This window comes from Periplaneta americana, chromosome 6 (assembly GCF_040183065.1).
Source record: "Periplaneta americana isolate PAMFEO1 chromosome 6, P.americana_PAMFEO1_priV1, whole genome shotgun sequence".
NCBI lineage: Eukaryota > Metazoa > Arthropoda > Insecta > Blattodea > Blattidae > Periplaneta > Periplaneta americana.
Window position 1 is genome coordinate 91,992,350 of NC_091122.1, and position 26,386 is coordinate 92,018,735.

The 26,386-nt window shown below is 38.3% G+C and overlaps 1 protein-coding gene across 18 annotated transcripts in view; it reads left to right on the forward strand.

The window, feature by feature from the left end:
• LOC138701496 (protein bric-a-brac 1-like) overlaps positions 1 to 26,386 on the forward strand; it is a 354,692-nt gene that overhangs the window by 156,653 nt on the left and 171,653 nt on the right. For 12 of the 18 annotated variants that reach the window (XM_069828419.1, XM_069828415.1, XM_069828416.1 and 9 more), the window contains one exon: positions 14,282 to 14,383. The exons of the other annotated variants lie outside the window; for them this stretch is intronic. In XM_069828419.1, coding sequence (XP_069684520.1) covers positions 14,282 to 14,383 — 102 coding nt within the window. The remainder of the gene's footprint in view (positions 1 to 14,281; positions 14,384 to 26,386) is intronic. 18 annotated transcript variants of the gene reach the window in all.

Genomic DNA, 26,386 nt, shown 5'->3' on the forward strand with positions numbered 1-26,386 from the left:
AACTAGGCTGACTAATCAACTGTCCTGCAGGAGTATTGCTTTGTAATAGTTAAAATCTTCTGCAAAAGTATTTCTATCATGTCATGGATGTCATCGTTGATTCTGTTGATGATCTAACTAGCAAGTCACGGAAGCTTGAGAGTCGAGTGTACATTGTTTCTTTTTTGAAATGTCGTCGATACTTTTAAATATTTTGAAAAATTCAGTGTGATAGAAATGGAGAATATTATTTTTGGAACATTTCTACAGGCCTACTTGAATTAAAAATAAAATAAAAAATTTTGAGGCCCCAGGGGTCAAAATTGTCCCCAAATTTTGATTTGCTGTGAAGACTTGATTTGGGAATTTTGGATCCCCAGAATGATTGTGACCAGTTCTTTTTTTTTTTTTTTTTCAATTTTTTTTAATACTGTATAAATTCAGGTCTGAAGGGGTTAAGAGAGATGTAACGTTTTATTAAACCACGGCATCTTGCGGTATGTTGTAATTCAGAGTAGGGTACTGAATTGTAGGACTTTTAAGGAGACTGGGTCATTTCAACATGCCAGGTGAGATGTTATTGACGTAACACTGGAACACGCTGCGTCTTACCGAGCTTGTGCTTCTAGACAGAGGTGGACGATCGGAGTATTTGAGACGATAAATAGTGATCGCGCTATGACTCGGAAGTGAGGTGTGTGACATGGAAGAAGTGGTGGTGGTTAACACGGGGCGCGGCTACAAACTGTACGACGGCCGCGGCTACGCTTACAACAGGGACCACACGCGGCTCGACAAATCGTACTGGCGCTGCGAGCTGAACTTGCGGTCTAATAAAGACCTGAAATGCCGCGCTCGGGTGATGACGGGGCAGGACGGCAGTGTAGTGTACAACGGAACCCCTCACAACCACACTCCCCTCTACGTTAACACAGGTAAGACGCTACGATTCGGGACCGGACAACATTGAAATTTCTTCAGGATTGATGGTTCTGTAAGGAGGAAGACAGTTACTTTATTGCAAGGTTAGGCGTAAAATCAGGTTCATTTTAATAGCAGCCCTGCTTGGTCGTTTTGTGTGGTCCAATGGCTATCATGTTTACCATTAGATCCGAGGTTTGCGTGTTCGAAGCGATGAATTTTTAAGAGCATGGCTTCCTTTAGGAGAGAGAAAAAGCAGGAAGGCATGTATGGCATGTAAAAAGAACCTTGTCCCTGAATCATAGGACCTTAGGAAAAATTTACCGGACATTTCTCGCCTACATAATTTGAAATAGTACAGTGAGATTATCCGTTCGTGAGTTTGCTTCCCTGCTGTCTGTTATCGGGTGTGAACTTGACGCCAGCCGGAAAGCTACGGTCATTCGAGTACTTTGCCTCTTCAACAGTATTCAATCAGATCTACACTGAGTGAATAAGCTTACAGGTGCATGATTTTTGTGTTTCTGTCTTTATGATACAGGATCACACTAGACGGCCCTCTCAGACTTATCCGACTATTTCTAGTGCCACTTCTGCTGTAATAGCTTTATAAGGAATTTGGTGGAAAGTCTTTAACTTGTAAGCAAATAAAAGTATGAGGGTGTATTAGTCACGAAGCTCGATACGTAGGAAATATGCTAACCACTAGGATCGCTACTATCGCCTCATTACCAGAGCAGTGTATATTGGAGAGTACCGCATTCTTTTGATCTGGCAAATGCCGACGCGGCGGCCATCTTTACTCTTGCGGAGACTCCGTACAACGCAAGACTTGCATAGGAACACAGGTTTCTAGTGTGATATTCCATCGTTATCTTGAAGAATGCCGTGTTGTTGTGCAGTTAATCAGTGTGTAATCAATTGTTGTTATACAAAATTAGCATTAAGTCACAAACAAGACGAGGAATATAGGGGAGAGTCGGGTAGTATCGGACAGTTAAGGATTAATTGAATTTAGGACCTACAATTAATTTTGAATTAAATAATTAATATACTATAAGAAAATAACGTACTGATTTTACTAAATATGAATATCAAAACTATACAATGGTAACTTTAACATGAGAAATTTAAATTCAGAGTAATGTTCTGAAATAGTGATGTTGAGAAAAGTGTTGGCTAGTATCGGACACGCCCTGAACATTGTTACTTTTTATTGTCTATGGTTAGAACAGTAAAAAAATCATTTTTGTGTTTTTTCTTTTATTTCACACGAATCACATTTGTAAAATTCTGTAGTTGATTCGGTGTTAGCAAATTTTCATGTGCCCAACCCTGGCAGAAGTCACACTTGATCCAGTCTTCCTGGAAGGTTTCACAGCAAATGATACACTCTGTTTCACCTTCAAAAATGTTTCCGCCCTTTGTATTTAGTTCTTGTTTCGACCTGGTAGCTCTTTTATTTATGCTGTCTTGCATCAGCCTTTTCTTCACTTTCTCACTCTTCTTCAAAGCCTGCTTCTCCTCCAGCTGAGCCTTGTAAGGGCTTGATGTGAGTATCTCGCTTCTGGCAGCTCGTCTCCTCACATTAAGCCTTCGTTGAGTAGCTTCTGGAATTGGTGAAATCTGTTTAACGATGCGACTAAAAGAGGGAGTCAGATGTGATGTGGTTGAGTGAGATTTTGACGTTGAAGTTGATGCTGAATCAAGATGTAGATTGGGTGGTTTCGAGCATGAAGGTGGTGTTATGAATCCAGAAGATGATTGTTTTGAGCTTGAGATTGGGGACAGCTGGGAAGAAGTGGACGGCTTGGCAGTACACAACGTTGTTACTGGCTTAGATGCTGAAGCTTCTTGTACTTCTGGAAGCTGACGTACGTCCTCTACAGTTGTCTCAGAATCTTCAGGCCCACAATTCCTAGACTCTTCAAAAGCATGTCAGGGATATCAAGGCCTTGAGATGGCAAGTAGTCTAAATCGGTAAAAATGTTCGGGTTGAATGGATGGATGCCAGTACATTGAAACCCTTTCTTTACTAAGTCCGTGCGGCATATCCGTGAAAATGCAACGTTGACCAGTTCTGAGACTTCATAGACCGTAATTTTGGAGAAAGGATTTCTGCGCATCCATTCAGCGCAAGCTTCATTGTAGGCGTTCTTGAAAGGCTTCATAACTGTTCTATCTAATGGTTGAAGCCTGTGCGTCGTATGCGGAGGAAGACTCAACATGTGCACATTGCTGTTTCGAGCATACAGGATGACATTGAGCTCCTTATGGCTGCTATGACCGTCTAAACTTAAGAGCACAGGGTCTTCTCTGGTAGGATGGACACGTTTAACAAATTCCACAAACCACTTCATGAAACTGTCTGCAGTTATCCATCCCGTCTCATGAGCTACAGAAAGACTACCAGATGGTGCATTTATCATCAGGCGGTTGTTCATACGTTGCCTAGGAAACACAAAAAGTGGGGGCAGGAACTGGTCCCCGGATGCGTTGACGCAGAGAAGCACAGTAATTGTACGTCCCCTCTCTCCAGGCGATAATTTTTCTACTTGTTTCTTACCTTTCACGGACAATACTTTTGTATCATTTATGTGAACGCAGGATATTCCAATCTCGTCCGCGTTAAAAATTCTGCTTGCCGGAAAGTGGAATTGATTTTGCAGATCTCCCAACTTGTCGAAAAATCTTGAAACTTGAGGCCTGTTGAATCCAACCGCTCTTTGTAAGCTGGTAGATTTAGCTATTCGCAGTGATAAATTAGGATGTCTTTTTAGAAAATAATAGTAGAAATCTTTCCCAGCACGCTTCTTTTCCTTATTGAATCGATGCGGGATTCTTAGAGTCTCAGCGAAGTCGAAAGCCAGTTTGAGAAACTCTTTCTTAGTCAGTGGCATCATGCGATTATCTAAATCTATTATGTGCTTCATAAATTCCTCTTCATAATTTTCGGAAAAGGTAGGTTTAAACCTCCCCATATCTGCATAAACTTTTACATCACTTCCTGATCTCACCTTCAGAACTCTGTCGCCTAGAGAACTTTTAGGGACAGAAAATGATACTGCGGCTTGCCTGATTGTCATTTTTCCACTCAGCACATTCTGTAAAGCGCCCTTCATGTTTTCTTCTCCCCATTTTCCGCGTTTCTTTTCCATTGTCGTGGACACTAATTATAGATTGGTAATCTGATAATCTGTAAAAGATAAAACATAAAGGGTCTTACGTGATTTATTTGAATTTAATTTATAATTTTAGTTTTAATAATGGTTGTTAATTTTGCTTCAATTTAATTTGTTTGTTTTAATCCATAGACCCAATTATTCAATTGACAACAGTATGCGTTTTAAAAATTGTCCTGTACTAGAGATTTGTGTTTTAAACATTGTCCGATACTAGACGACACGTTCTGTCCGATACTACCCGATTTATACCGTCATTATATTGACACTCAAAGTTAAACTATATAATAATTTTTCATTGTAAGTAATACACAAATGTATTATTTAAGAGTAACTCTACACTGCATTTAAGACATATTGTATCAATACTTACAGTGCGAGAAAGATAGACCACCAAACTTAAGTCGATGCACAGAAACTAAACCACACAAACACAAAATGGCATCTGCGAAGTGTACTCGTCGAGCGAATGCTTTCAACTGAAAGCAGTGTTCAGAGGTCGCATAGAGAAACGTAACCATGCCAATATGGTGTTACCATCTGATGGCTTATGGAAGAAACATCACTGTCCGATATTAGCCGACGTCCGCTACTACCCGACTCTCCCCTACTTCAAAGATTAATTTTCTCAATGACATAATATTTTCACTGCGGGCTAAAGCAAGAGATGCTTTAACTTCGCTCTAGAATATGCCATTAGGAAAGATCAGGATAACAGACAGAGTTTGGAATTGAACGGGTTACAGCCTCTTGTCTATGCGGATGACATGAATATGCTAGGAGAAAATCCACAAACTTTTAGGGAAAATACGAGAATTTTCTTCAAGCAAGAAAAGCGAAAGGTTTAGAAGTAAATCCCGAAAAGACAAAGTATATGATTATGTCTCATGACCAGAATATTATACGAACTGGAAATATAAAAATTGGAAATTTATCCTACGAAGAGGTAGAAAAATTCATATATCTTGGAGCATCAGTAACAAATATAAATGACACTCCGGAGGAAATGAAACGCAGAATAAATATGGGAAATGTTTGTTATTCGGTTGAGAAGATTTTGTCATCTAGTCTGCTATAAAAAAAATCTGGAAGTTAGAATTTATAAAACAGTTATACTATCTGTTATGTATGGTTGTGAAACTTGGACTCTCACTTTGAGAGAGGAACAGAATTAACCTTCGCTTGGCATGTGAAGTCTTTTGAGACCCCATGACCCATTTGCAAATACACGTAACATTTTTAACGTGTCCAGCGGAGGGTTAAGTGTGTATGAGAATAAGGTAATTAGGAAAATATTTGGGACTAAGAGGGATGAAATCACAGAAGAATGGAGAAAGTTACACAACACAGAACTGTACCTGACATACTTAGGAACACTAAATCCAGACGTTTGAGATGGGCAGGATTTGTAGAACGTATGGACGAATCCAGAAATGCATATAGAGCGTTAGTTAGGAAGCCGGAGGAAAAAAGACCTTTGGGAAGGCCGTAGATGGGAGGATAATATTAAAATGGATTTGAGGGAGGTGGGATATGATGATAGAATCTGGATTAATCTTGCACAGGAGAGGGACTAATGGCGGGCTTATGTGAGGGCGGCAATGAACCTTCGGGTTCCTTAAAAGCCATAAGTAAGTAATGACAAAATATTTATAATTGAAAACATCAAGGTGGGAAAGCCATCCCAAACTGGTATTCTATTGGTAACAAAAACAGTTCTTGATTTTCAAGAAAATTGTCTTAATAAAGCGAACTTCAAATATCTTATGCCAGATAGATGCATGCAGGATGCGTTAGAAAATATTTTATTTTCTACTGTCCGTTCCATAAATCCAATCCCGGATGCAAAATAATTCAAAACTGCATTACGATTTCTCATTTTTTTTTTCTAAAAAACGAAGCATGGAAATTACACAGTTTTCGATTCTGAACAATTAGTTGAGTTTCTAGGTACAGATGTAAGTAAATCCGAAACAGAAAGGTCTAGTGAAGATGAATGTTAGTAAAAGGAAATTGATATAGGCTAAATTGTAATTTAACTGAAAATATAAATAGTGACTTGAGTGAACAACAAGCTCTTTATTATTTGTTGGGATCAGTTTTGTTCAAAATAAAACAAAATATGTTATATAATATTTGTGAAAACTGTTTTTCATGTCTAATAACTGATAACAGGGATGAATTAATGAATGAATCTATAAATTTTATTAGCACATTAGTGACTCTCAAGTCGTATAAGGTAATGTCACTTGTATACCCTTGTAAATTTGTATTTAATATAATTCTATATGCAGAAAAATGTGAAACGTTGGTAGAAAATGAGTTGAAATTAAAGGATTTGAAGTTTTTATTCATTAACACTCAACTCATACGTTCCCAACATCTTATAATATTTTAGAAAACGTCTTATCACTGTATTTTAGGACTAGAATATATTTATTGTTAAGAAAATTGTCTGTTATAGTAAATGCATTACAACAATCTGTTAATGTGGCAGTCGAAGTGTTGGTATGAGAATTGCAACAGAAAATTGCTGATATCCGTATTAAAATGGACATAACATAAATAATAAAGTGTTATTTCTAATGAGTCATTTCACTATGACAATAACGTTTATTAATCCTCGTCTCCTGTGTTCAATAAACCACAACAACATGTATGATATCGCCTTTAATGACCTTCCTTCTAGCATTACTGCTTATGCTTCTGTGCCGAGCAAGGAGTAAATATGGCCGCCGCCGCCGAGAATGCGGTACTCTCTAATATACACTGCTGTGCTCATTACAGACAATGCGAAATAGTACCTGCACAGTCTATCGTTTCTAGTATACTCATAAACTCAAGCTTCGTGACTGTGTATACTAGACTGTGGTATTAGTCTGTGCTTATATTAATTGTTACAGCAATTGATATTAAATATTTAGTAACTGCAGTGACATAAAACACGCGGGGTTAGTCGTCCTTATGGCATCACGAGTTGTGAAGTACTCAGGTCACATGTGGAACGTTGTATACTCAGTTTCTGGGCTGTGTAGAGTATAGGAGACGAAACAAGTCCTTTGCGCAAGTGATGAATGTAAAGGGCCAGGCCAATGACCGCACTGAGGGAAGGTATTGCTTGAAGACGAGCATCTAAAATGCCACCCTACCTATCACCTTCTGTTACTCACATCTTACCCCTTAGCGGCCGTGAGCCGATGCAGCCCGCAACACACTTCCGCACTTATAGGTTCCGCCCATTCGCTTGTCATCGGCTCCACCCAAATGCGTGGACTTACTCTACAGATTCCAGAAACGGAGTGTAGTAGTTTCGATTTAGAAGTGCAAGTACAGTGATTGGTATAGCGTAGAACTTTGCATATAATGAATTAAACAACATTTTTATACACTCTAGCTAATCTGGCGCCCTTGGTCCAAGGAATAACTGGATTATTAACAATTGTTTACTGTAATAAGTAATATTTCTTTACAGTGTCAAGAATTCAGTAGTGTAGCCTATAGGCTAGTGCTTTTGTGACGAAAACATCGAAATGCTGCGTATGAAATATTCTTTACAGCAACGAGTGTTTCTGTACAATGCATTTGTTAAAACTGATTCAGTTGGTAGGACAATAAAACTGTTTCGAGGTAAATTACCTGACGCTAATGTTCCGCGTAGAGAAACTGTTCGAAGACTTGTGAAAAATTTGAGTGTGTCGAGAACATTACTTGAAAAGTATAAAGTAGACGAGATTGGTGAACGATTTAAACACACCAACAAAATTACGTAGGCTACATCTTTTGTCTGTGAGACTGGGGTTTCTAAATCGTGAACACAAAATTCGAAAATTGATTAAATTAAAACCATGTAAGATCTCAGTACATTAGCTTATTCCTAGTAGATTAAATTTTTGTCGCTGGATTTTGCGATCATTTGAAGGCAGTGAGTGTGTGTGCCGGAAAGAGATCATATTCCATATCTTCTGCAGATAAGGTAAGATTTTCTAAATATGAACTTTGCTGTACATGGATGGATAAGTCGCTCTTATAACCGGTTTCGCCGAACACTAGTAAAGAATATTTCATAAGCGCCGTTTAGATATCACAAAGATCCTAGATTTTTATACTACTGAATTCTTCACACTGTAAAGAAACATTATTTATTATATCACAGATACAGAAACACTAAAATCATGTAACTGTAAGCTTAATCACTGAGTGTAGAGAACTGATTGAACACTTCTGAACAGGCATGGTAAGCCATTCGAATGACTGTTGAGGATGAGCAAAATTAACCGGTTATTTTCCTCAACCAAACGATCGGTATTTTTTAAAATACAGTACACACCGAATCAAATGTATTTTAAGTTTACCTCAAATTTATTGTCAGTCGAACATCGGTTCTTTTTATTATTTTGTACTCCATATAATCAAGCTGTATATAAATTGTCTCGTTCCTAGATGGAATATGGGTTGCTGCTTTACTTACGTCATCTGTCCATAGATGGCAAAATGTAATTCGACTTCGAATCAATGTCAGTAATATATGCCTGTCTTAATCGCAGACTTTCTATCATTGTTCCATTAGGTCTCTAGCTTCCCAATAACGATCATTTTCTCAGGTGGATTTCAGGGATTGACTTTGTCATAGATGTTCTCTGTTCATACGGCGAGAAACTGACTTCAGTATTTATTGGTTATAGGAGAATAGGTTGCCTGTCGAAATGTATCATGATCAAGATTATTATTGTAAAAATTATGCAATTTGTGTTATTTTTTATTTGTTTTACCTATAATCCCAAATGTGAGTGAAGTAATTAAATGCAATTTCATAACCTCTTATTACTGTTTGTATTTTGTTTAGGGATGTCATTGATCTTCATTATCTAATGACATTCTTTTAACTATCTTCTGGTTGGTTTACACTTGATTGCAAGTGTTTCTTTGATTTCTAGTGCAAGTAACGTCTCATTTTGTTTTCCTGACTAATTTGCTGACTTCGAAATGTTAAAAATATGATCGGAAAATAACCGGTTATTTTTGATCGGTTACCGGTAACTAGTTATTTTCGAATAACCTGCCATACCTAATGACTGTAGCTTGACCTGGCCGGATGACACCCGATAACGTATAGCAGAATAGGAATAATCTCATTGTACAATGGGCCCACATGAGTGATATAAGTTAAGGTGGGCTTGTCCCACACTCCATTTGCACTCTATACCCATTAGCCTTTATTTTCCCATGACATTGGTTTAGTCCACAAATACCGAAGGTATTAGTTATATTCACGAGCATAATGTTGCAGCAGTTTAGATGTTTACTGTTAAGAGTATAAACATTATTCAAAATAATTTGTGCTGTTCCCCCTTTCATTTATAACATCAGTCCTGAAGTAATTTCAATTCCAATATAAATTTATAATTTGCTGAATATGAAAGTACTATATTGGCTTGTCAAGGTAAGGCTAATATACTCTAGAACGCTCGGCTGCAGGCGGCGGTATGTGCGCGCCCGCACAAGTACATGCATTCGAAGATGGGAGAAACGACACTGCCAGTTACAAATACAGTATATAGTTTGTTGTGCACTCGCAAAGGAACTGTTAATGAGCTCATGTCGAAACCATCCTTCGAATTACACACATTGTTGGATCTCCATAGCAGATACACAGATACAAAAAATTAGCTGCTCATTCAAACTGAAAGGTTTCGAAAATAAAGCTTGAGTAAAAAAATATTGAAACATTGAATTTTCCCCGACATTGAGTAGATCATGCTCACTCAGCTGGCCAAGTGCGTTGAATACACAAGCTTATCTCTTGTGTCATGTGACCAGGGGCCTGTTTCATAAAAGTTAATAGTCTTGTAATACTAGTGTTCGACTTGTTATCTTGTCTACTTTTATAAGATTGTGTTTCATAAAACAAACAACTAGACGTTACAAGTAGCAAGTTGCATAAGGTAATGTTACAAGTATTTTTACAATAGTGTACAATTGTTTTATTTCATAAATAACTACTACTTGTAAGAAGCAGTGATAATAATAGTGAAAGCGTACTAGCCCGAAGTTGGATGTAGACTTAGATACAAGTTTGTTTTAAGTTTTTTGAACGTGATCTAGTATTTCAGAAAGCAATGAGGAGTTTGATATTATTCAAATTCAAAGTGTATTCTGTATAGGTTAAGAATAAATTTTGGATTCGATACTTACATGAATTTAATGAATGAACGATTTGCCCTCTTTTATAAAAAGTTGTGACTTGAAGTTTTCTACAACTTATCTTCTTTAATTTTCTGATATTTATTTATAAAATAATAAATACATATTAACCATAATGTCGGTATAAAATTAATTTAGACATGTATAGGGTAAAACATAGCCTACGTTTGCTGCTTGAGTGAGATATTGAAGTAGTTTCCATATCATGCACGTTTTTATTTATTTTTTATTTTTTATTGGGTTATTTTACGACGCTTTATCAACATCTAGGTTATTTAGCGTCTGAATGATATGAAAGTGATAATGCCGGTGAAATGAGTCCTGGGTCCAGCACCAAAAGTTATCCAGCATTTGCCCCGGAGAAAAGCTCAACCAGGTAACTTACCCCGACCGGGATTCGAACCCGGGCCACCTGGTTTCGCGGCCAGACGCGCTGACCGTTAACCCACAGGTATGGACTCTTGAACGTCAACGTTACAGTATTTTCATCATCAATAATTACTTCCGGGAAATCAGCCATCTTCAACCCTTTGCATTGATGGTTAACCTTTCCCCACAAATGTTAAAAACCAAATTTTAAATTTCATTCAGCGCTGCTACAGTTTCCTATTCCGTTTAGTCCATACCTGTGGAGTAACGATTAGCGCGTCTGGCCGCGAAACCAGGTCGCCTGGGTTCGATTCCCGGTCGGGGCAAGTTACCTGGTTGAGGTTTTTTCCGGGGTTTTCTCTCAACCCAATATGAGCAAATGTTGGGTAACTATCGGTGCTGGACCCCGGACTCATTTCACCGGCATTATCACCTTTATCTCATTCAGACGCTAAATAACCTGAAATGTTGATAAAGCGTCGTAAAATAACCTACTGAAATAAAAAAAATATTCCGTTTATGTTCATACATTTGTTGTAAGATTATGCTGAACTACTCTGTAAGTACTTGAAGTCAGTTCATGGACCTCGTTCCACTTCTCTGCTTTAACTTGTTCCGCTCTGGTCATGGTAGAGGTATAAAAAAGAATATCTTCATTTTTAGTTATTTTGTGTAGTAGGCTAATGTAGTAGGCTTGCTGTTTTGCAGGCATATTAAATTCGCGCTCTGTGAACTGCTGTTTGCTTGTCAAATGACGTCACGGGAATTATAAGGAGGCTCTAGTCATACAAGTGTACGGTGAACTTTTATGAAACAGAAATTATAAAAACGTGTTACTTGTATCCATTACACTATTGTTGCTTGTAGCTTTGTAACTTTTATGAAACAGCTAAACTTTCACGTGGATAGAAACTCATATTCCAAGTATGCATCATTATTTGTTAATAACGGATCTTTCATAAGTAACTGATCACTCGAAAACCTGACTAATTTTTACTATTTTGGCAGTGTTGTACATTTCTGCTAGTAAGAACCTTTCTCGATGCCAGACACTCGATTTGATTATGCGTTTGCCCGCTAGATGTCTCCATTTTTCTTTGTAGAGATGAATTAAATTATCACTATGGAATTTAAAACTTCGGGTTAGTGTCAAAAAACACAAATTGCGATAAATTGCAATGAACTTACACTAATTATGGCTCATAATGATCAACATGTCTGCCGTCACGAGGAATGTACAAATGCAAGCGACGGACCGTCTCCTGGTGCACTCTCGAGAGCATTTCAGGAGTAACCACCTGTACAATATGTACAATTCTGGTATGGTGCGAGGTTTATCTGCGAACACATGATCCTTAACAAATCCCCATAAAAAGAAATCCAGGGAATTTAAGTCTGAAGATCGTGGCGGCCAAGCATTTGGACCTGCGCTACCGATACATCTGTTAGGAAACACTTCATCAAACAAGGTTCCAACATCTCATGCATGCCGCTCATTTGTTAGACCTTGTATATTCACCAATGTAAACGTGCATGGAATAGAAATGGCGCTTTGTGGTGAACGCATTTGAGTAGCTCGACTTCTGGCGGGAAAATGCGTAACCAAATCGAGTGTACAGCACTGGGAATGGCTGTCACTAACAGAGATGTACAATAGCCAAAAATCGTAAAAATTAATATTTCGAGTGAAGTTACTTATGATAGACCCTGTATAACATTCCGAGTAAGTTTGTGTATCTTTGTATTTAATATGGGTAGTTATTTTTTTTATAATTGTCTGTCTGCTTTGGAGATATGTGTGTGCAGTTTGAGGGGAGTTTTCGACACGAGCTCATTAACAATTCGTTTGATGGATAGCATTCTTATTTGGATCCACAATAGAAGACCCTAGTGAGAATTCGTGCTCTCTATTGAACAATTATTATTAGATGACTAATTTTCTAGGTCGCTTTTCCAAAGGAATAAGTCTTTCAAATGTATTAAATACCTAACTTTTGAGCATGGCATCGTGGACGGCACTGCAATATTAGACGAGAACATAAAACAGTCTGTTCTTTTTTTACTGAAACACAATGAAATGCGCATTACAATGATTATATATTCTTATGTCAGCTTTCCATTGCAGACCTAATTCAAATCATTAGTACAACTTGTAAAGTAGTTACGTCTGTAAAATAGATTTTTCTATTGACTGTTATTAATTCTGCCATGATTTGATTTTCAATTAAGCTATAGTAAGGAAAGGAAACATATACAGTAATTGTATCAGGCATGTCTAATTAGAAATTAATTGCACATGATGTTCTTTTCTGAGCATCGCTCTTCATGTCATTTATGATTTTTATGTACATTTTTATTTAATTCAGAATATTTGCAAATCAAGGGATGATTATTGTCGGATGAGGCTGTTCTCTTTATTTGTAACCGGAGGAAAGTTCTGATTTTTCAGTATTTGTGGACATTTTAAAATTAGAACTGCTTGTAATAAATTGCTTGTATGGTGCCATATACAGATACTTGGGATTCCAGGGATTTCTTGTTCCGTGGAAAGTTCTCCCACCATGTAATCGGTGTTCTGGATAAGATGGCACAATATGTAAATGGAAAAACGGAAATGACAGATGGAACGGGAGTAACCCCTAATAACTTGCCAGAAATCTTTTTTAATAAAAAAATTTAACTTGAACTTGCCAAGATTTGATTTCGTGTCTTTAGCATGGAAAGACGACGTCGTAAATGTTCAGCTGACGGAGTGCGTCCAATGATATACTAACTGCAGTATTAATAATGCAAAAAAAAATTTCGATTATCATCTTTAATAAATCGTGATTATTATAGGAACAGAAATGTGTTAATATAAAATAAATAAATGTTACAAAAATTCGTCCCGCAAGATCAACGTTTATAGTTGTAAATGTACTGTACATATTCCGTTGTAGATTATACGTTTGGTGAAAATTTTATATCATAAGAAATGTATTTTCTTGTCATAAATACGTTCACGAAATTAATAAAACATATTAGAGTTCTTGTAGCTTAATAGTTAATAAATTGTTCACTGTAATGAAACGCCCATAATAGTGTGTTACCATAAACTTTCGTTACGTTAATTTTATTGTCCTAGGGTGGGCTATTAATTATTGTAAGTCTCCTAGAGCTTTCTTTTGGAGCCGTTTTACCTTTAACGATATTGCAAACTGCTTAAATGCAACGATGCTCGAGATCATGTAGTGGTTGGTCATCCAGGAGGAATGCACCGTGGTTAATGAAATTTCGCGGATTATTAAAATTAATTGTGATAGCGGATGACTCTTAGTAGACACGATGATAATAAAAGTTATTGTCATTTTAGTATCCTTACGATATATAGATTTAGAAACAAAATTGGGGCCACCTGAATTTTCCAAGTTCAAATTATAACATACTGCGCATGCTCAAAGCACTGAGAGTGCGCATTATGTTATAACTGGAACTTGGAAAATTCAGATGGCCCAAATTTTGTTTCTGGGTCTGTACATAATTGTTACTTTGGTTCCAATCGCGCTGTAGCCAGTGTTGTTTCTCCCATCATCCCCCTGCCTGACAGTTTGCAGCAACAGCGTGTGACTCGGACCTCCCTTGTCTTGCAGTGCCCCCCACCCTTGACGCGGACGTAAAGCCACTGATCGTGGGATCGGCATCGGTTCCTGCTGATTCCTCTTCCGACCAGGCCTCGTGGTCGTTTCAGGAAGGTGAGTGCTCTTGGCGCTTGCTTTATAGTAGGACCAACAAGAGAACGACTCTGACAGTTCTCCGCGGAGTTGACAACAAATATCAGCAAGCGCGACTGTCTTTACGCGGAATGTGCTATATTACGTTGTATAAATACTAAGTCTTGTAATTAGCTGTAAACATTTATATCTCTTGTGACAAAAAACCAATATACTTATGTTGTGTTCTATCAATGAGGTGTCTCAACCACGTGCGTCTCTTCTGTAAAAATACTCAACGCTGGAAAGTTGTTGGAGTAACGTAAACAAAACCCTTAGTTGAAATAGAGGGGTTTTTATCTGGAAATTTATCTTCTTCACATCTACAGAAGCTGTCAGAGACGTTCTTTAAACGGCCTAGGTGTGTCAGTGCAAGTAGTTTGTCAGGGACGAGGAGGTGACCACAATAATTCGAAAGTTTGGTCTGTTAACAAATGAATCCTCTGTAACTAACCCTCATATTTTATTCCATTGTCCTGAATGGAGTGCAACCAGGTGCTAAGACTTGGAATTGTACTTGGCTCATAAAGTTTTAAACCAACCAACACATATATACACATTTTTAAGCCTACTTGCCATTGGGTTAAAGTTGACATTGGAGATTTATCCTTCGAAGAGGTGGAGAAATTCAAATATCTTGGAGCAACAATAACAAATATAAATGGCATTCGGGAAGAAATTAAACACAGAATAAATATGGGAAATGCCCGTTATTATTCGGTCGAGAAGCTTTTGTCATCCTAGTCTCCCATCAAAAAATCTGAAAGTTAGAATTTATAAAATAGTTTTACTACCGGTTGTTCTGTATGGTTGTGAAACTTGGATTCTCACTTTGAGAGAGGAACAGAGATTAAGGGTGTTTGAGAATAAGATTCTTAAGAAAATATTTGGGGCTAAGAGGGATGAAGTTACAGGATAATGGAGAAAGTTACACAACGCAGAACTGCACGCTTTGTATTCTTCACCTGACATAATTAGGAACTTGAAATCCAGACGTTTGAGATGGGCAGGGCATGTGGCACGTTATGGGCGAATCCAGAAATGCTTATAGAGTGTTAGTTGGGAGGCCCGAGAAAAAAAGACCTTTGGGGAGGCCGAGACGTAGATGTGAGGATAATATTAAAATGGATTTGAGGGAGGTGGGATATGATGATAGATACTGGATTAATCTTGTTCAGGATAGGGACCGATGGCGGGCTTATGTGAGGGCAGCAATGAACCTCAGGGTTCCCTAAAAGCCATTTGTATTATTATTATTATTATTATTATTATTATTATTATTATTATTATTATTATTATTATTATTATTATTACTAGTAATCATCTCGAGCGCGAAAGCCCGCAGAGAGCCAAGGCCAGTATCTCCCCAAATTCATCACAATTTTAGACGGACAGTATCCCATACACTGGCCGAAATTTCGCGAGACATTCTTCCTTCCCTGAGGACACGAACCAGCACTTACTTCGTAACGCGAGTACAGCATGACGACTTACTTAGATCATGACGCTACAGTGCAGGACTAAGAAATGCTTTGTTGTTAAGTCAACTCCACAAACATAGGATTGAATCTCGTGACACCAATAAGACATCACTCATGAGACAACTAAGCCAGGAGATAATTGGGTTAAGACGGCCAGCTCCTTTCTCCCTAAGAAATGCTTTAGCCTACCATGTGGAAACGCCTGTATTACGTGCTCATACTGCAAGCAATACAAATCCAACAAAGTTCACTTTTCAGCAAGATAAAGTACAATCATCGCTTTTAAGGATATGTTGTGCGGGTTCTTGAGAGCAAGCAGTGCAGGCGCTTTCACGTCCCTGGCCTACATAATGAAGCGTGGAATAGAAAACGTATGTAAAGACGAGTCAGACTAAAATTAACGTACCCTTCGCCGTTACCGAAACAGAACAAATTAAGCGCCATTTATGAAAAACGGAGAAAGCAAAGGTTAAAGTTAAGTGACTACCATAGTTTAATGAAGATTGACAAACCATTTAGTTTTAATGTGTATACTTTATATTACTTGCTATATGTTTCCATTGAATTGTGGTAATAACTTCATTTTAACCCTTGTTTCCTACGGTTTTAGTAAATGGCGCTTGGCCCACTATGGTTCTGAACCCTTCATTTCTGTAAAACTTTAAAAGTCGCAAATTACTGTTGTTTATTCAACTCTCCGAAGACAGGTCTGAACCAAAGAGTTTGTAATACTTACTAGAGACACGTACCCGTGAGTGGCAGGCAAGAAAAATGTCACAAATTGAATCTGCTAGCATCCGCCATTAAAGGGAGTGTTTGCGGCGCGAAATTCGAAAACAGTACCACAATACATTGATGATTGATACAGTGTATCATTCGATGTAGTTCCGCACGATGTTATTAGTAGGGACCGGATTTTTAAGTTTTTAAAAAGACCATTGTAGGTTTTTGGAATAGGTGAAATAGTTTTTTTTTATGTCCAACCTGTGAAAAGGGTCGCAAAAACTGCCGATCGTTAAAAATGTATCCTTACAGGTATTCTTTAAAAAAATAAATATTTATTTATTAAGGGAACATGGACCACGAAACTGACCTTTTCAAGAATCAAACTATTTATCAAAATTTATTAGATTCGAAATTTTTGCTTCTTCCTCTTTAACATTATTTGTAGTTTGAATAAATTATTGTAACAATTAACATTTTATCTAATACAATTTGCCTTGATATAATAACATAAATTTCATTTTTCAATAGATAAAAAATACAGTACACACAACTTTTGAATTAAATGTGTTCAAACTTGATCAAGAATTATTTTATAAGTAACAAACAAACAAAACAATATTATTTACGGGTGCTATTCTTGGTTGCAATATATGACCAAATACTTTTCAAGTTTCTCGACTGAGAAGTTTTTTCTATTGTCTCCCAAAATACACTTGAAGGACGAAAAGGTTCTTTTGACAGCACATGACGTCATAGGTGTAAATTTCATAGCTGCCACTGCAGCAGGTACCCACGGTAACTGACAATTGAAGCTTTCCCCTTGGAGAATGGAGTACACATTTTTCATTTTTTTAAACCATGGATTCCTCTGCAGTACTTTCTTCAGTTTTAATGTGTCTGCTTCACCCACGGGTCCTGGTACTTGTTTCTGTAGAAGCGAGCCAATGACACCAATTGCATCTTTCAGTTGTAGCGACGAAGATCCCAAGTACTCAGTATAATTATTTTGGAAGGTCACTGAAATATGCCTTGAGAAAAGCAAGGCAGCCATAGATGTTGTCACTGCTAAGTACAGATTTTGCTTTAGGAATTGAGACAGCCTCTCTTCCACGTCGACAGTTCTCTCTCTCTCTCTCTCTCTCTCTCTCTCTCTCTCAGTAAATAAATAAATAAATGAAATCAATATAAAAAACACAGTAAATGCAGGATAACGCTGATCAACAATGATTTAGGCTTTTTTTAGATTCAACAGAATTCACATACACGACTCCTACGATCATGATTCGGAAAAGTATTGAAGAAATTAGGAGTTCAGAAGCAAGGAAGAAAATAGGTAAAAACCTACAAATCCGGTCCCTAGTTATTAGATAAATTATTGCAAACAGCGGGAGTCCACTTCAGGGTACTTAAGTAGTTCAAGGAATTCTTAACTTGTCGCACTCCGAGAGTGCAGGCGGGGGAGAAATTATCAAGCTCCATAGAAATTACCTCAGGGTTTCCCCAGGTGGGAACCCTTTCTATTCCTGGCTTCTGTAAATGATCTGCCGGCTAACATCTTATCCAATATTCATTTATTCGCCGATGACTGTATCGTGTACAGAAAAATAAAAAAGTCATGAAGATACTGTTTTTCTTCGGAATGACTAAACTATTGGACAATGACTAACAAAATGAAAATAAACTCTCTAAACAACAAAGCCATCAGCTTTACGAGAAAAATAAATACAGGGTTGTTTCCGATCTCTGATAACGAATTTGAATGGCATCATGTGCGTCAGGAATCATACCGGCGACAGCTGAATTGCGGCGAGAGGTGGCAGACCAGTAGTGAGTGATTTCATAATCAGAGTGCACAGTGTATCACAGTAGCAATGCCCAAGAAAATCGAGCCTTTTTGGGAGAAGTAGCCTACATAAGAACCCTTTCCGATGCCGATAATCATAGGAGCCTGCAAAAAACGTGGTTTCGTTATTTCCAAGAAAGTCGTCTTGCGTGTACCTAATAAGACTGGCAAAGCTCGGATGAGATTAATTCCAGAGTGGAAGAAGCAAGCAAATTCACGTTCCGTCACAAGTCACCGCACCTCACGAGTTGATACAAATTAATTCCATTCGAGCTTTATCAATCTTATTAACTAATCTTGGAAATAACAAAACCTCGTTTATTGCAGGCTTCTTTTATTTTCACTTAACTACTTGACATCGGAAAGGGTTGTTATGTACCCTTCCCAAGAAGGCTCGATTTTCTTGGGAATTTCTGCTGTAAGTCGCCGTGCACTCTGACTATGAGATCACTCACTACTGGTCTGTCACCTCACGCCACAGTTCAGCTGTCGTGTGACTCCTGGCGCACATAATGTCATTCAAATTCGTTGTCAGAGATCGGAAACAACTCTGTAAAATGATCGCATCGTATACATTAGGAGGTGAAACTATTCCGGAAATAGACAAATTCAAATACCTTGGGTTAACTTTCAGCAGCAAACTCTTGATATCGCGGTAAAAGCATGGAGAGCGTTACAATTTGTGATGATGGTAGCCTGCTATGAAAAGACTGATAAATCGAAAGAGATTGCATGTAAGTCACTAATTCGTCCAGTAATGGAATGTGGTACTGCATGTTGGGATTAGAGCATAATATTAAGACCTTAGATAAGATTACAGAACGGGCTCTTGTGTTTCATCGCAATAATTCAACATTAAAATGGATAGAAGAATACGAATTCGAGTATGTGTAATGTTGAAAACGTACAGAGGTGAGCCTGCCTGGAGAGTAATAAAAATACTCTCTAAAGAATAGCCAAATACAAATTGAGGAAAAGAAAACGGAGGATGGACATTGGAAATTTTCTTTTCTCGGCTGTACTAGGCCTATCAGGGATTCGAATGCTTTACCTGCATACTTACTAAATTCTTTACCAGTAACCACAAATGCGTTGAAAAATGGCTTAAGAACTTACTAATAGACGGTAGTACTATAATATGCTCGCTGTTTGTTGGATTTAGAGTTATAGCGATTGCGCAGAGCGTAATAGTGAAAGTGAAGTGAATGATTGTGTGCGTGTGTAGTGTGTTGTGAAAGTGCAATGCAATGCAGTGAACTATAGAGCCAATTTAGTGAGTTATAGTATCAGAGTAATGCGTTAGGTTTACAGTGAAAGTAAGTGACTTATAGTTAAAGAGCGGTAAAATATGCAGAAGAAATTGGCAAAATATTATACCCTCAAAATAAAATAAAAAATTAATAAATGAATTTTCTTGAAAGAAATACTAACATGTCCTAATTAAAGGAATAACATAAGCAGTCATTTATTACAGTACAATGTTACAATATATTAATGGGACATACTGCACAATGTTTTGACAGTATATTACAAGCATTTCTCCATATTTTCAGGTAAGATATTTTTACCGCCTGTCAGTAAGATTGGTTTTGTGTGATGAAAAACTGCGCTCTACGTCACATAATGTGAGCAAACTTGTATATCATGTTACATTCTGTATTTGCAATAAGGATCTAATGTTTAATTTTCATTTAACTCAAAACTCTATGACGTATCTCCCTTTACCCAACCACCATCAAATTGGCCTGAATTTTAGATATTGTGACAGCTGCACCGGGGTTCGAACGCGTGTCCGACAGGGCGCGCGGCAGACGAAACGCTGGTACGGGGAGCATCTGCATGCCGAGAGGGCAGAGGGGGTGTATTACGGCAACGCGGCGAGGGGAGGTTGCGCGCGCATCTGCTACTTGCCAAGTGAGGAAGGAAGCAAATTGCTACGTGCGGAGTGAAGGGGGGGACGGACCCTCCTGAATCGTCCAGAAGTCCGTCGAGAGTGGAATCTTTCGCGAACTCTCCAGAAACTATAGTTTGGTTATAAAAGAGAAGACGCAATACGTGACAGGAACCCAATACGAATAAAAAACGCACGACTACCGTACCGAGACAAAATAACATACCTCGGAGTGACCTTTAACAGGAAACTGAACTTCAATCCGCAGGCGGTTAAAATCCTCCAGCGAATAGCCCTATCCGCGAAACTCCTCTATAAAGTTTCCGGTCGCCCTCCCGAACGAATAGGCAGCCTTCCTCAAACCAATATCATAATATATAAATCCATCATCCGACCATCCATAATGTACGCCTCTCAGTTCTTCACCCGTATAACACCCTCATATCTCCGGCTCCTAATCCAAAAAGAGAGAAGCCTAATCCGCAAAGCTTATCTCCTGGCTCCTAACACCAGAAATCATATTCCATATGACCTCTCCCGAATTAAACCCCTTCCCGAATACATCCGTCGCAAAAACATTAAATATGTCCACAAGTCCATAAATAAACCTTACACACAACCACTCTTCAACCCACCTCCCCCTCAGAATCCCGACATAACAATATCAAACCTCTATCAACAATACACCCAACACCTACAAAACCAACATTAAATAACATCCATCCCTACACTTCCAAGCACTAGACGACCAACTCCATAATTACCATCAACCTAAACATGACGCACTTAATACATAGACGACAGACAAGTTAACTACGACAACTAGGCAGCAGACGTTGTGTGGGTTGCCTGGCAGACGGCGAAGTGCAGAGTCCGCCTCCCGAGCAACAACGACAAGAAACGAAGAACACCAAAACCAGATCCTGCGTTTTCCCTTGCTGTGCCAGTCCATGTGAGGCGTGTGTCGAACTACTATAATCCATGAAAAATAATCGCAGCCTGAAGAGAGCATTTAAGTCTCTAAAGCAGGCTACCACGGAGGGAGTGAACCCAACGTGGTAATAAGTAGTAGTAGTAGTAGTAGTAGTAGTAGTGGTAGTAGAACGTCAGTCAGTCAGTAAGCCAGTGTTGTTACAAGCAGATTTGGACAGTAAGCGAGTTAGTCTTGTGTAGCAGTGAAGCCAGCTTCGAGACCAGAGCGCGGCTTGAGTTGTGTCCGTAACTGTGGAGCCTGAAGCCCGGAGTTCGAGTGCAGTGGACCGCAGTTGGGGGACCTGAGTTCGAAGTTCAGCGGATCGCCTCTGAAGGTCTGGGGTTCGAGATTCTGTGAACGCGAGTGACTGAGTCAGAAGAACTAGCCAAGACAAATGAGCTGTGAACTGAGAACTGACAGTTCTGTGTTGTAAATAGTGCTTTGTGAATATTAGTTAAGATTAACAGTTTATTGTTCGTAATAGTCCAAGTAAATTGTCATTGCCGTTTGTGGAATGCAATAACGAACGCTGTGTTGCTGTGCAGAGAGCAAATCCCATTGTTGACGGGAGTAAAATTAAATTGTAGAAAGTGAAGAGTTATTGTTGAGATAATAAAATTACATTGTTGTCTAGTATAAAAAAATTACAATATTTTTAGGGAAAGGAAGACACAAAATATTCGAAAAACGTTTTGAAAGAGAATTATGTTAAATAATGTATTATTGAAGTAGTAATTATGTTTTCAACAGTTTTAAGAAGTAGGCTATTATTATTGAAGGGTTATTTCATTCTTTGTGGGGGCATTGTAATAAAATTTCCTTAGCTTGTTGTCTTAGAGTCCCGCGTCGTGGTCTAAAGCATCCTGTCTAGGACTGGCTTTACGGAATGCACGTTGGTTCGAGTCCTCATGGGGGAAAGAAATTTTCTCATGAAATTTCGGCCAGTGTATGGGACCAGTGCTCACCCAGCATCGTGATGCACTTGGAGAACTATGATAGGTAGCGAAATCCGGTTGCGAAAACCAACTATAACGACTGGTGAGATCATCGTGCTAACCACACAATACCTCCATTCTGGTTGGATGATCTTCCACCTCTGTTTTGGCATGTGAACGTGAGGCCAGCAGCCGGCTGGTCGGTCTAGCCCTTCAAGGGCTGTGGTGCCATGGATTATTATTATTATTATTATTATTATTATTATTATTATTATTATTATTATTATTGTTGTTGTTGTTGTTGTTGTTGTCTTAGAAAGTTATTTAAATTATAGAACTTCAACATTCGTTAAAATATTGAGGAGGGGAGGAGGATCCTGACATGCTTGTGGGGGGGGGGGACAAATTCTAGGGGCGATCCTGAGTGAAGTACCCATACGTTTAAACTGTTAGTTAAGTATTGAATTTCGAAAGTACGCACATTCACACACAACCTTCGCTTCATGTGCGATTTTGTCCAACAGCAAGTTTCAAAATTCACATTAATAATGCTGTATATAATAAAAATTCGATTCAATTTGCGTTGTAATACTTTCGTAGTACCAGTTCAAAGTACATTACACCTAAATAAATCATACGGTTCCCATTTTTAAAAAACTGCAACTGTCACGGTTCCTACAATCATTAGAACTACTCTCTAGTCGGTGTGTTTTGCTTATTATTCATCAATAAACGTAAAAGATATGTCTATCGCAAGTAATATCCTCGCAAAGTATTCTAACAGCCCTTTTGAATTAACCTACAGTATATTATACACCATTTAGTTGGTTTCGGTACTTTAAAACAGTTCAAAACCACAAAAAGTTTATATTTATGAATGAAAATAATAGTTATTTATGCAACAAGTGGATAATCTTGATGATTATGGCATGAGTGAATGAGTGTCATAATAAGATTATCCACGAGTTGGATACAACACTTTATGGCAGGCATGCCAAAACCCTGCACATTGTGTAGTAGTCTCTGTGCGATGTGCACTTTCTATTCCCCTACCTGGAGGGAGTGAATCGCCTTGGAGGGGAACGCGATAGGGCTAAGTATACAGACCTGCAAAAGCATATCAGCTTTTCTTTCAGTAACGCAGTTTCAGTATGGGTGCTGTTTTGGCTGTGTCTGTGAATGAATTATGATAAATAAAGTGAGGAGTTCACAGATAACGAAGAAGAGAAATTACGAATCATATAACATAATTGTTATAATGTTTTCCTCAGCCAACAATAATTATTTTAAAATGAAAGGCTTTCATCAGCCCATGCCGAGGTTATAGTCTTGTGATAGTTTAGATCAGATTAGTAAAGTTCTCAAAATATGATATTGCCAGTACTTATTTCTTAATCAGTACTTTCACGGCAAAACGAACTTGACAATGGCGTTGTTTAGGAGTCTGTACTAACACAGCCATCAAAGATTAGAAGACTTACGACTTTCATTTCATAAGCTGGTAAGTGATGAGAATATAATGAGGAATACATATGAGGCTCTTGAGGTTGTAAGGAGCGAAGAAAGCAACTATTTGCAAGGCGGAAAAATTTTCTGGAAAAATATATAATGGCAAATTTTTCATCTCACGTCACTATATTATGCTAATACACTTACATTAATAAACCTTTAAACCTGTCGTAAATAGAATATCGTCGCTTCACAGCTTGTCAACTACACTTAATTTCTTTCAGTAACGCTTCCAACTTGTCGATACTTGCCCTCAACGTTTTCCAAATAAACTATATGTGAATTTAATGGAGGCGATGGGTGAAATACCTATTTTCTATATTTTGTTAGCTAGAAACTTGATTTTTTGTATACATACTCCCATTGATATCAGTAGTGATATATTTTTAAGTTTCGTGTCAATAGGATCAGTAGTTTAAAAGTTATTTACATTTTTTTTTTAATTTGCATATTTTCAAAATGCTACTTCTCCTCCAAAATTGAAGAACCAGGTTTGAATTTTTTTTTACAACAGCTTTGATCTCTTCAGAAAGTTTCTATGTTCTCACATTTTTTAGTTTTACCTTGTGAAAAGAGGAAAAAAAATTATCCTATTCATATTCAAATTTTTTAAAGTTTACAGAATACATGCACACATTTTATTTTTTTTTTTTATTCACAAATTATTTACTTTTTTGAAAAAGTGGCAACATACGTTTGTTAATATACTTTAGAGCACTTGTAGCAAAAATTTCAACTTCTTAGCATAACATTTGTGGAAGCCTTAGCAATGTGAATGCAGAGAAATGAGCTAAAATAAAAAGTGTGGAAAAATGAGTTTAAAAGTTTGCATGCATTTCAAACTTAAAAGAAAATATACAGGCGTTGTTAAAAGTGTCCAGCTTTGTAGGTAGTGCCCTCTGTCCTCTTAGCAGCTTCTAGAAGTCGTCGTTTGGCAGATTTGATCGCCTGACGGTAGTGCTGGAACTTTTTTGTAGCTCGAAGCTTCGCTTTCACTACACGTCCTTGGTCACGGCGAACTCCTAGAGCTACTGTTTTATCTCAAGCAGGCAATCCAGCAGCTTCTTGGAGACTGAGGACAGTTTTTGTGCAGCCAGCATTGAATTTGCATACTGCCAGATCCACTCTCCTCTTCGAACCAAAGGAGTCCTTCGGACAGTGTCTCCATATGGCACTGTGCAGACTTTCGTTGGCATTTTGTGTTAGACACTTTAAACACCTCTCAAGCAGTGTATTTGATGCCAGCCTTTGATACATAGGCATCATCTTTGCAAGTACAACTTCTTTGAGAGGTGTACCAACGTTGTCTTTATGAGGGCCCGGTTGCTTACCCTGTGCGATGCCCTCTGATAGAAGCACTAACTTTCTGTTCCAACAGGGCAATTGCCATGCTGGGGCTTCTCATCAGTGGAAATGCTGTGAAACAAAGTGGCATATATTGCACTCTTCATGGCCAGTAGATTACCACGGTTGTCGAGGACTGCCTTTTGGTAATAGTTCTGAAGTTTGGCAATAGTCATCGCTTTCAGCGTACCATGTCCCCGACCACCTAATTTACATCCATTCTCCATTCACTCACAGCTTTCCTGAGGGCATTGCCCAGCCTTTTTCCAATGTGGTTGATACACTCTTCCTTCTTGATAGCAACCGAGGCCCCGTATGGCTTTTCGTCAGAGAGTCTCTTGTATGTAGAGGCATCTCCATCGGAAAGGATTGTTGTGTATCTAAGGCCATATTGCTCTGACCTTTTCCATAGGATTAAGGCTGCTTCTGCTTCCATAGCTCCTGATGACCCCTCGTGATTTATATCACATTCAGGGGCATGGACAGCATACCATACCCTAAAATCTGTGATGGGCATGCGTCTCTTGGCGATCATGCACCTGTAACAGTGTTTGCTCATGACAGTGTAATCAAGAACAAACCCTGTTAGCAAGTCAGTTACACTGCTCATACCATACATGGAACTATGTCCACGTGTGAGCCAATGAGGTCGCTATAAGCTTTCCTTACCTCCAGTCTAGCATCATGGAGAACACTGTCAGCAACACATTCAGAGGCCTTCTTTATTACAGCTGCATGGTCATTGAATGTAGATTTGTTCATCACAGACATATTCATGACCATGGCAAACTGTTCTAATTCAGAGTACCCCTGACCTACATTCACGAAGGACTGGACAATCCTCTGGTTCACGTCGAAGCCCGGTCTCCTGGATTTATCCTCACGACGCCTCGAGGAATAAATTGAAGACTTTGTCTCTTCACAAACCCTACACACTAAATGTAACTTGTGGCAGAACCCATGTTTTTCATCACAAAGTTCTATGTACAAAGACTTACAATTACAGTCACTACATTTCAAGTCAGAGACTAGGCCTGACAACAAACTACTATCTACCAATAAATATTTACACTGTTCATTATTAACACTATATACATTCTGACAACTAATTTCTAGTTGGTTTTGTCTCAGATTCCTTTCTGCACTATTGTTCTCTACACTAGGCCTACTTGAAATGGTTTCTACACTACTAGTATTATGTTCTACATGAGGCCTACAACTATCATAATTATTACCACTACTATTTACAACTCGAGTTTTTTCTTTTTCTCACCTTTTCTTTA